The sequence below is a fragment of the Rhinolophus ferrumequinum genome, chromosome 22 (assembly GCF_004115265.2).
Source record: "Rhinolophus ferrumequinum isolate MPI-CBG mRhiFer1 chromosome 22, mRhiFer1_v1.p, whole genome shotgun sequence".
In the NCBI taxonomy this organism is placed as follows: domain Eukaryota; kingdom Metazoa; phylum Chordata; class Mammalia; order Chiroptera; family Rhinolophidae; genus Rhinolophus; species Rhinolophus ferrumequinum.
In genome coordinates, this window is record NC_046305.1 from 27682640 (window position 1) to 27694404 (window position 11765).

The 11765-nt window shown below is 48.9% G+C and overlaps 1 protein-coding gene across 1 annotated transcript; it reads left to right on the forward strand.

Annotated features, from left to right (window-relative positions):
• The first annotated feature begins 754 nt into the window (after window positions 1-754).
• FMOD (fibromodulin) lies at window positions 755-10292 on the forward strand. The gene is made up of 3 exons (XM_033091928.1): window positions 755-938; window positions 3638-4623; window positions 9750-10292. The coding sequence occupies exons 2-3, from the start codon at window positions 3645-3647 to the stop codon at window positions 9899-9901; spliced, it is 1131 nt and encodes a 376-aa protein (XP_032947819.1). The 5' UTR covers window positions 755-938; window positions 3638-3644; the 3' UTR covers window positions 9902-10292.
• The last annotated feature ends 1473 nt before the right edge of the window (window positions 10293-11765 follow it).

Below are 11765 nucleotides of genomic sequence, written 5' to 3' on the forward strand. Positions count from 1 at the left end.
AACATTTAGAATAAAAACTAAATCCATTCCATGGTCTAAAGTTTCCTTCCTGGTCTAGCTCCTGCTTACTTCTCCAACCTCATCTTCCCCTTGTTCAGGGTGTCGACACTGTAAAGTGGGTATAGCAGCAATCATCTCTCCCACATAGTGAGAACCAGCCATGTTCTAGGCCGGGCACCTCACACACAGCACCTCATATAGTCCTGCTTTAACCCAACATGATGTGTTGAATGAAAGTATATGATGCTGGTGCACAGCAAGTGATCAACAAATGTTAGATTGCCTTCTTTCCCGTTTGCTCCAATGGCGGGGAGAGAAACCCTGCAGGCCAGACAACTCTACCCTGGTCAGGACAGAGAACAGGAGCCAGAGCCAGCTGTCCCGCTCTCTTAGCCACTAGCCCAACCACCTGCCAGTGTGGGGGTGCTTAAGCCAAGAAGGGTGAGCACAAGATGGGGGTTGGGGAGAGACAGGGGTTGCTGAAAGAGTTAATTATGATGCCTCTTACCGAATCCTGGCCCTCCCTATCCCAGAATCTGCTCTTGTGGGTTTAACGAGAAATCCAGGCACTTCGTAAGCCTGTACAAATAACTTCTAGGGCGCCACTAAGTCATTCAGCAGAAAAAGCCCCAGAGCTGCCAGAGCTTCAGGGAAGATAGTGAGTGGAAAAGAAGGTGGTTTTTAAAGCGTCAGGCGTATGAAGGGATTTTGCGTGGTTGAGTGGGAGCTCCGCCCCTGCAGCAGAGCCGAAGCCAGAATCGGCTTCTCAGCCTCTCTTCACAATATTTGATTAGGAATTTGGGGGCGGGCCCCTGGCCTGGCACAGACACTGACACTCTCAGTAGACACTCACACTCTTGCTCTTTCTCACACACACTTTCTTCAGCCCAAGGAGGCGAGACAGAGGGACACGTCACTCTCTGAAAGGTTCAACCCAGGTAAGTGTAGTCATTTTACTTCAGTTTTTTTGCCTTGTAGTTCCATAAAGAAAATGAAGGAAAGGGGCTAGGGAGTAGGGAGAGGGTCACAGGGAGGAGTCATTCCTCACTCTCCCTCTTTGGGCCATGACCCCAGGAGGCTGAAGAGGGCAAAGGGGGTGTAGAAAGAAAGGGTTCTAATGTGCTACCTTTGTCCTGCAGCTCCTTTCTGGTTGTTGGGGGGGAACCTTCAGTTCTCAGGCATGAAAATGCGAAGGACCAGGTTTTAGGGGAGCCAGCTCTGCCCCCCTACTACTCATAAATGCCACCATCCTAGCCCTGTGTCCTTGCAGTCTCTCATATAGTGGGGTTGTGGGATCTAAACGCTGCTATCTGAGGCAGAGGAGGGGAGTTTTGTGTATTGTGTCTGAGTGTTGGGGGTGGGGCTGGGGTGAAAGGGAGAGAATAAGAAGTATTGAGAGTTGACCATATCCAGGGAGCTGTGAAGTAGGGGTCTGGTCCAGGGTGGGGGTGGCTTCTGGTGTGACCTCCTCGACTCTGATAGGAGGGAGAGATGGCTCTCTAGAAGTGGAGAAATGAAAGAACAGTAGTTACTTCACGCAACTTTGAATGCCAGTCCTAGAAACTTTCCACCACACAGAACTCTGAGCACAGGAGAGTCTCTAGCATTAGGGGGGAGTGTAAGAATATACAACCCTAGAGCGACATTGCTAAGAGGTGGGGGTGGGGAAAAGAGAGGCATATAAGGTCCCCACCAAGCCCTGTCAGTAGTCAGGGCTCTTAAGGAGAGGCCAAAGTGGGCAGGATGCACAGCCCCTGGAAAGCTGAGTCTTAAAGAGGAAGGTGGCTCTGGTCTGCCAAGGTGCCCAGTCTGGAAGGAGAAATGGAGACAGAGGCTCACTGTGCCAGCCTCCAGACAGCCACCTTGGTCCTGCAGCAGCCCAGGACTGTGCATGCAAAAATGCACTGTTGGCAATGAGCCGCTCCCTCAGTCTTCTCTCCTGGCCAGAGCCAGGGCCCAACCAGCATGCCCATGCAGTGGGCGATTGGGTCTGCTTCTCAGAAATACTGTAGGCTCTTTGTCTGAGGCCTCAGGCTGCCTGAGAATGAGCCAGGGTGCCTCTCCTCTGCAGTCCAGTGACTGATGGGATGAAGTGGGCCTAAGGGAAGCACTTTCAGGGGACAGAGAGATCTGGGAGGGGTGGTGGCCAGAAAGTGACTAGATTGTCCCAATCACGGACCTTTCCATCAGTTCACTGGATTTGATGCTGGCTTTTATACTCCTCTCTTTCTCCTGTCTATAGTTGCCAACCCAAGCAAGACCAAATAGCAGCGTGAGGGATATATATGTGACTTTTCCAGGACCAAGAAAGGTTCTAAGGTTTCCCTGTCCTAGGGTGACACTTACACCTTTGCTCATTGCTCATAGGGGCTGTGCAATGCATTGATTATAGGTATTCAAAGCTGGGTACCCAGGCTTGATAGGCCATCTCCTAGTCCCTCATCTTCCATACCTTCAGCTTCCCTCTCAGATGATACCAAATCCACATTTCTCTTCATGCTTGCCTATTCTTGTATCACTAGATATAAACTCAAGGGCAACAGGCTGATGGCAGTGTGGGGGGCCTTGATATGGAGCCTGGTAATCCAGATGTCACCACAGGGAGCTTGGGATGGGAGAGGGGGTGCCAGAATCCCATACTAAAGCCACATTCCTTTGGGCATACATGAGAGTCTTCAATTCCTATTCCCTTTTTTGGTGTTCATTCATTTCTCTCGGCCCCACGTGGCTCCTGCATAATGTCCACAGTGACGATGAAGAGTGCTAACACTTTACTATACACCAGAGAGGACAGCCAAATGGACTGACTCAGACTCCATGCATTCAACCACTCTAGTAGACAAGTGCCATTCCTGGGTGCCAGTGTCCCAGTCTGGAGGGCATCTGTAACTGTTATATGAAAACCATGTGCCTGCCAAGTTCATGTGTAGCCACAAACTGTTAACCTGAGAGATTTCTCACCCAGCAGACTGTTCTAGACACTGGCACTTTAGAGGGTAGCCCGTGCCTCGTGGTACTTGCAGAGGGACCACACCCCTCCCCAAAGACTCCAAACTAGAAACTCCCAGCCTGCCCAAAAGACCAAAAGATCTTTAATAAATAGTTCAGATCTTCCCCCTTTGTGGTCTCAAACCACTTCTGGATGTTTCCCAGAGACATGGAAAGAGCCACAGGGCTTTTTCCTTGGATTCTTGGAAAATATTATTTGCCTGGGAAGTCCCACCTGGACATGAATTCAGGCCGGAAGAGCACCTCACCTCTACCTGACAGGGATTTCTAGGGGCTCTCCAGCTGCCCCAACAGAACCTTCAGGTTGCTAGAAGCTCCAAGGGACCTGCTCCTCTGAAAAAATGTAGTGCTCCCCATTCCAGTTCCTTCTAATCTCAAAGACTGCTGCTGTGACTCTATGACCAGGGAAAATGTGCCTAGCTCCCCTCAGATAGCCAAGGGTCACCTAGACTGAGTGTCCAGAGCCATCCCTGAAAGGAGGCATGGAAGAAATGAGGGCAAGGCCCCTGCTCTCAGATGTTTGGTGCTAAGTCAGATCTGCACAGCTCAAAGCCTAAGGTTCACCCACTCTGCCACCCTAGAGTCTCAACTCATGCCTACTTGCCCTGTTCTTTCTCCCTTCTTGCAGAAACAAAATGCAGTGGGCTGCCGTCCTGCTGCTGGCAGGGCTCTGCTCCCTCTCTCAGGCCCAGTATGATGAAGATCCCCATTGGTGGTTCCACTACCTCCGCAGCCAGCAGTCCACCTACTACGATCCTTATGACCCTTACCCTTATGAGCCCTATGAGCCTTACCCCTATGGTGTGGAGGAAGGTCCAGCCTATGCCTATGGCTCTCCACCACCACCAGATCCCCGAGACTGCCCCCAAGAGTGCGACTGCCCACCCAACTTCCCCACGGCCATGTACTGTGACAACCGCAACCTCAAATACCTGCCCTTCGTCCCCTCCCGCATGAAGTATGTCTACTTCCAGAACAACCAGATCTCCTCCATCCAGGAAGGTGTCTTCGACAATGCTACTGGGCTGCTCTGGATTGCTCTCCATGGCAACCAGATCACCAGTGATAAAGTGGGCAGGAAGGTTTTCTCTAAGCTGAGGCACCTGGAGAGGCTGTACCTGGACCACAACAACCTGACCCGGATGCCCGGCCCACTGCCTCGATCCCTGAGGGAGCTCCATCTTGATCACAACCAGATCTCACGGGTCCCTAACAATGCTCTGGAGGGGCTGGAGAACCTCACAGCCTTGTACCTCCAACACAATGAGATCCAGGAAGTGGGCAGTGCGATGAGGGGCCTCCGGTCATTGATCTTGCTGGACCTGAGTTACAACCACCTTCGGAGGGTGCCTGATGGACTGCCCTCAGCTCTTGAGCAGCTGTACCTGGAGCACAACAACGTCTACTCCGTCCCTGACAGCTACTTCCGGGGGTCACCCAAGCTGCTGTATGTGCGGCTGTCCCACAATAGTCTCACCAACAATGGCCTGGCCTCCAACACCTTCAATTCCAGCAGTCTCCTTGAGCTGGACCTCTCCTACAACCAGCTGCAGAAGATCCCCCCAGTCAACACCAATCTGGAGAACCTCTACCTCCAAGGCAATAGGATCAATGGTGAGACCTTGGCAGAGGGGCATGGGGAGTGGCTGTCTATTTCATTGGAAAGACCCTATTTTGAGTGCTAGTGGCAGTATGAAATAGCAGTAGGGTAACCAAAGAGCACAAATGAAGCAACCTGAAAACCAAACCTTACACTTACACTAAATGGCAATGTTAAGAAAATTCAGTGGGGAGTGGGTTAGTATGGAAGAAGACCTCTAAGAAAAGGTAAGTTTCAATCTAGGTCTTGAGAGATAAATGGGCATGGGCTGGAGGAATGCAGGACAAAGCCATTCTGGGAATAGGAATTGCCACAAACAAAGGAACCATTCATTGAACAGGTCACCTTTAGGGGACAACCAGGTAATTCATGTGTCTGAGAGGAAGGGGTCATGTATTGAGGAGCAATGAGAGATGAATTTGGAAAGGTTTGGGAAGGGACAGTTCACAGCGGGGGGGATTTAAGTTGAACTTCTAGGGTCCATCCTGGGAGGAAGGTGGGTTAAGAAACCAAGACATCTGTATCTATCTACTCACTGACCCAGAAGAGGATGAGCTCGGTTTCCACACGATCTACTCCAGCCTCTACAGCCTGGTCTTGTGTTTGGGTGTTTTTTTTTCAAACATAACAGCTGGTGGACAAGAATGTGAAGCCTCTCGGAGCTGAATGCAGGTTCTGGTCAGTTCTCCCTGAAGTACAAGGAGTCCCTGGAGGCAGGGCAGAGGTTCCCCTAGGGTATCATGAACCTGACTACCACAAAGCCCTGGAATGGTGGGCAAGGACATTGGTCTTCTTGTTTTCCAAACACTTCCCTGCACATGCCTAAAGGAACCAAAAGAGCTGCCTCTCTGCTTCTAAGAACTAAAATATTCATTTCAGATTGGATTACGTAGTTGCTTTTCAGCTCCTGCTCAGAATCTTGTGTTTAGAATGTGCTTACATTACTCTAGGGCCTCTGATGTCTTAATCCCAGCTGAAAGGTCCTGAGCCAGCATTTAAGCTCACTTCCCCTGTCAGCAAAGCCCCCTCCCCTGGGGAAAGAAGGACTCATTAATGACCATTGACAAAGTGCTCTGAAATGAAGCCTACTGAGAGTGAACAGCACAGCACCAACAGGGACTGAGTCATCACCCTATCCCTCTCAATCCTTTTTCTCCATGTGCTCAGGGAACAGATCAGTCATTTGGCAAGATGTTAATAAGCTGGACAGCCCTCTGAGTGAGAGAGGCACCAGTCCCGGAGGCTGTCAGCGGGCCAAGAAAGGTGCAGAGGTGTCTGGTCCTGTAGCGTGAAGTATAAGACACTATCATGTACAGTGCAAACTGGTTTGTCTTTAAAGTCTCTCTTCCATTGGGGGTTGTCTTATTCTGAGGCAGGTAGTTCTCTAAGATGTTACATGCCACAAAGGGTTTGATATTTACCCATAGCTGTCCATCATCCCACCAGAAGTCACCACTACTTACCTGCCACCCACTCTGAATCCAGGATGATTATCACATCAGAAATGTCACATTATATGCTGTGCTTCATCAGAGTTTGACCCTGAAAATGTGACAGCAAAGAGCAGCTATCATGGGAAAGAACCTATTAGATATTGCATACCTATATAATCAGAAACTTGGGGTGGGAATGGCTCTATCACAGCACCTGTCACCACTTGGCCTTCATGCAGAACCACATCTGCTGCTCAAATATGAGGTGGTCCACCCTTTCCAAAAGCGCTGCCGAAGATAAGTGTCCCAAAGTCTTTCAAGAAAGTTCTCCTTTAAGTTAAACCACCTAAAAATTTTCAGTGTCTACCCCAAACACCTTCTTGTGCAAATTAAGCCAAATCCTCTTTATCTAGTTATCAGTCTCTCCTTATGTAGTCTTCTCTTTTGGCAAAATAATACCAATTCCTTATTTATCTTAATTAATGAATTAATATATGGAAAGTACTTGGTCCAGGTCCTGACATATAATTCAAAAAGCAATACACAATTACTATTATTATTAGCTTTTCTTCTTATTGCCACTTTGAAGTTGACAGGTATAGTTTTATTTTCTATTTTGCATTGCAAAGATGGGGAAACTGAGACACACAGAAGGAAAAGCTATCTCTCCAGGTCACCCAGATTATGTAGTATAGTACACTGAACCCCAGCTTTCAATGTCCAAGGACCTAGAGCTGGCATCTCTGGGTGAGAACATAAGAAGTGTCTCTCTGGGTCAACCAGCAGGGAAGACAGCTGCCCAAGCTCAGCTCCTCTCCTAGGGCAAATGAGAGGGAGGTCTCCCTGCACAGCCAGTCAGGAACTGGGATGAGGGTGGGGATGAAGGTGGGATTAAAGCAACCCTCTGAGAGAGGATCCAAAAGAAGGACAGGAAATAAAGGGTGTGCAGGGGGAAAGGCCTGTCCTCTCCCTCCCCTTCCTTCTTCCATGAGTATATCCCTCAGTTTTTCCAGCCTGGCAACAGCAAGGGAACACAGCTCAGAATGTTATTCAGTAGCTTTGGGATCCAGTGGAGCAGGGCGGGTATGCCAGGAAGAATTTGGAAAGACTTATGTCAGTATTTAATCTGGGCTGGATAGCGTCCTCAGAGTCTCCAAGCAGAAGCCCTGTCTATTCATCAGCTTGAGGAAGACACACAGGGGGGGCTCACAGTGCCCAATGTGTGGAAAGAATCTACACACTGTGTGTCCAGCATCCCCCAAGTATTCCCATATTTATATATGCAGAGTTGGAATCCAGGATTTGAACAGACAGTCTGAGGGCTCCAGGCAGGGGTAGAGAATCTATCACGGGATCTCTAGCACAGTCTCAAATAGAGTGGGAATGATACTTAAGCTGGGTCACTTTACTTCTCCCCAGTCCAACCCACTCCACTTCTTCTATGCAGACACCATAGATTCAGCTCTTGGGCTTCACTCTGCCCCAACCTACCCACTCGGAGCCCACTTGACCTACCCCCTGAAACTAGAAAGGAAACATCAAAAAGCATTTCAGATTTTCTCACACACCCCACCACGCCACCACCAGTACTGTCCAAAGAAGTGTATTTCTCATCTCCCCACTCTTCCCAGTGTCTCATTATTCTTTGGGACTGGATTTTCTGTCTTACATTTGCAGTAAAAATTAGTTGGTTGCAGCCTCACCCCATCTCCTCTTAGTCAGTTCTCAACAGAGATTGAGAACAATTGGTAGTGCTAATTTAAAAACAACTTCTTCATCAGTCTGTTTAAGCTCCCTCTACTGTTTTCCTCGCAACCTTCATTTTCACCCCCTATACCCTCTGCCCCCACAAAGCCCTCCACGGTCACCTTCCACAGTTGCCCCTGGGAAGACAGTCAGAAAGCCTTCCTCCCATTCCTGCTGCCTAGCTCCTGACCACCATGTCAAGCTGATAAGCATTTCTTTCTTTCTTTTTTTTTTTTTAATTTAAAAAAAAAAATTTTAACAGGACTTTATTGGGGAACAGTGTGTTTTCCCCAGGACCCATCAGCTCCAAGTCAAGTTGTTGTCCTTTCAATCTTAGTTGTGGAGGGAGCAGCTCAGCTCCAAGTCCAGTCGCCATTGTTCAATCTTAGTTGCAGGGGGTGCAGACCACCATCCCTTGTGGGAGTTGACCCGGCAACCTTGTGGTTGAGAGGACGTGCTCCAACCAACTGAGCCACCCGGCAGCTGGGGAGCTCAGTGGCAGCTCAGCAGCAGCTCATTGTCCTCTTTCTAGTTGCGGAGGGCGCAACTCACATGTGGGAATCTAACCGGCAGCCCTGTTGCCCAGAGCTCATGCTCTAACCAACTGAGCCACCTGTCCACCCCTGATAAGCATGCCTGATGAACGCAAAAGCAAGACCTGCTCTGGGTCTGCCCGCGTGTTACAAGCCATCCAGATGTACTGCGATCCTACCCTTAAGACCCAACAAAGACTGTCACTCACATGAGAGATCTTTCTGAAGCCCTCATGCACCACACTGAAGGAGCCGAAGAGGCCTCGGAGCTTTTCAGTGGTGACTTTTGTTGTCCTTGCTGGATTTTAACTAAGTACTTGGTTTTCTCATTTCAAGTTCCTGACCCAATAGATTCAAGAGGTGGTTGATGTAGCTAAAAGGACAACCAGAGAGAGAAGAGAGTGAAGTCAGCAGAAGGATTTATTTTAAAACCAAACAGAACTATAGTACCTATTAGGATTGCAAGGTTTGGGGGGAAAGTTTCAAAAGGGAGGAATTCTTTAGAGATTTTTTTTTTTTTAAGGTGTAAATTGTAATCACACAAAATGCAGGAGACGGGGAAATATGTATCTGACTTTTGAGATCCATACCGTGTTTCCCCGAAAATAAGACCTACCGAACAATCAGCTCTAATGCGTCTTTTGGAGCAAAAATTAATATAAGGTCTTATTTTACTATAAGACTGGTTCTTATCTAACATAGTATAATATAAGACTGGTTCTTATATTAATATTTGCTGCAAAAGACGCATTAGAGCTGTTTGTCCAGCTAGGTCTTATTTTCAGGGAAACACGGTAGCAGCTCCATTCATCTGTGAATTTCCTTCTCCTTTAACCTCAGAGCCTTGCTCACTCTGGCAGTACTGGAAATGGAGATGTGTAACCCCCTCAAAGCTCTGGCATGCAGAGACACTTGTCTCTCTGCGCAGGCGTTCTGGCTTTAATTTCCTGCCACTTTCTCTATCTGCAAAGTGGCAGGAGATATTCCAGATTTAAGTTCTTCCATTTCCTAGTCTTCCTTTTCAAAGCTCTCCAAAAGCAATCAAGTACCTCAAAGCTGCTAGGATCGGTCTTTAATTACCTTCTGCTTTCCCCTGCTGCACACAAAGGGAAGAGATTAGGTTCTGGCTGGAAGGACACTCAAAGACACTCCAGAGTCTACAGAGTCATGTCCATGGTCGTGGTTGGGCTTGGTAGGACATGGAGTAGCAGACACTGCAGAGGACCCACTCTATCCCTTGTTCCGTCCCTTAGTGGTGCGAGTCGATATGAGTCCTATCCTGGAAAAAGCCCCACCCAGCCAAGTTCCCGCCGCTCGCATCAAAGTATAATATTTAAGCCTCTTCACAGATGCTGTCTGGCCTCGCTGTGGATCCGGGTGCATGATCCGGTCTTCTCTCACCCACCCTCGTCCCATTTGTTCCCACAGAGTTTTCCATCAGCAGCTTCTGTACCGTGGTGGACCTCATGAACTTCTCGAAGCTGCAGGTGCTGCGTCTGGACGGGAACGAGATTCAGCGCAGCGCAATGCCTGTGGACGCACCACTCTGCCTGCGCCTGGCCAGCCTCATTGAGATCTGAGCGGCCTTCGCACTGGGCTCCGGGCCTAGAGCCCCATGCCCCATTGCATTTGGCTTGATGATTTGGTTTGGCTTTTGCTGGAAGGTCTAGGACAGATCATGTGACAGAACTCCACGGGCTCCTCTGTAGTTTTCTTCCCTGTAGTCAGGGTCAAGTGGGATGAGGGGACAGGCAGCCTTCTGCTGAGGGACATGGCCCAAACTCTCTTTTCCAAGACAGAAGTGGCGACAGAGGGAGTATCCCTGACAGTCCCAACGTCAGAAATCTTACTGCCCTAAAATTCTTCCTGATAATCTGGTGTTGTGGGCTTTAAAAATTGTTTGGGCACAGTGCGTAACCTGCTTTCCAACAACCCCTGATTCTGTGAGCAGCGCTTGACAGCTCTCCCACATGTGGGGCTGGTCACGCAGTTCCTCTGGGCTCTCACTCGCTCCTCCTCAGGATATACCTCTGGCCCAAGTGCGTCCTCCTAAATCCACCTCATCCACTCAACTTTCTCTACAGACACCTCTTCTTCTATGCCTTAGGCAGAGGCAGAAGACCCCAAGGCATGTGGGCATCCTGCCTGTGCAGAGAACCCACACTTGTATCTGAGGTTGAAAGGACACCAAGCGTCACCTCTGCAACTCCCTAACTACACACGGTGAAAGCCACCAGATTAGAGATCACCAGTATGATGACAATATTCAGAGCCTGATGGAGGAGACAACCAACCTTGGGCTTAGATAAATATATGGGCCTATACTTTAGCAGCCAGGCAGCTCTTTGAAGGTGAATCAGTCTTCAAAAGAGGAAAGGTCAGACCGAATCGGCTGGACTGAGGAGGCAGCCCCGGTAGTTCCATTCTTGCCCAGCGCTCTCTGCATTGCCAGCAGCTCCCTACTTGGGTCTTTATCCTTAAAGGTGGAGACCATGTGTTTCTCAAAGCATGAGAAAAGTAGTTTGTCCTCTCCTCTTATCCATGCACGAAGGTCCACATCCTGCCCTGGACTTGCCTGCTAGCCCAAAGGAGGAGGCTATGTTTCATCTGTATTAATTGATTTGTCCCAGGGCCACAATTAATAGTATCAGTTCTGGCTGGAGATGTTCACTGGGCCCATGAAGCCCAAGTGAGGCACCCAACTCTTGCCTATGCTGAGCATAAAACCCTCTGCTTTCACATCTCTGAGTTACACCCTCATTACTGAAGATGCCTGTCCCTTTATAACTTGGCTGGAGACCATTGAATTCTTCCATTTCTAAAAGGCAATGTTGCCTGGGGCCTAACCCTCCTTCTCTTTTGGGGACCATGGGGATGGAGCCATCTGGGCAGCTAGCCCCTGCCCAGATGCCATTATGTCCCTTATACTGTGTGTGCTTTGAAGTGGCTTCCTCAAGAAGTGAAGGGAGGGGTTCCTTGGACTATGTTCTTGGCTCCAGACTCTGAAATCCACTAAAGCCAAACCATCTCATTTCAACAAAAGAGCTCTGATGTGAGGGCACGGCTGCCCCCGCCCCAGGGCTCTTCAGAAAGCATCTGCATGTGAACACCATCATGCCTCTATAAAGGATCCTTATTATGGGAAAAGCATGAGTGGTGGCTAACCTGACCAATAAAGTTATTTTACAATTGCATCTGCAAGAATGGAGTCATTGAAGGCAGACACAGAAGGGTTACTTTAAGAGGACCTAGTGGAGTCCTCAGACAGGAAAAGCCCACGTTCTCATCTATTCTGCTTGGGCAGATGTAGCTAAGGGGATTTTTAAAATCGCCTGTATAAAATCTCTAGTTAGCATACTTTGTGCATTGGAACTTCTTCTTTAGGTCTAACTTCAATCCCTCTAGCTACACATTTCCTTCTATTTGGTCCCTAAGAGATAAAGA

What these genes read in the sequence shown, in the direction of transcription:
- FMOD (XM_033091928.1), top strand. Translation starts at nt 3,645, where the DNA reads ATGCAGTGGGCTGCCGTCCTGCTGCTGGCAGGGCTCTGCTCCCTCTCT. An exon ending in CCAAGGCAATAGGATCAATG is followed by an intron (nt 4,624 to 9,749) that starts GTGAGACCTTGG and finishes TTGTTCCCACAG; the next exon opens with AGTTTTCCATCAGCAGCTTC.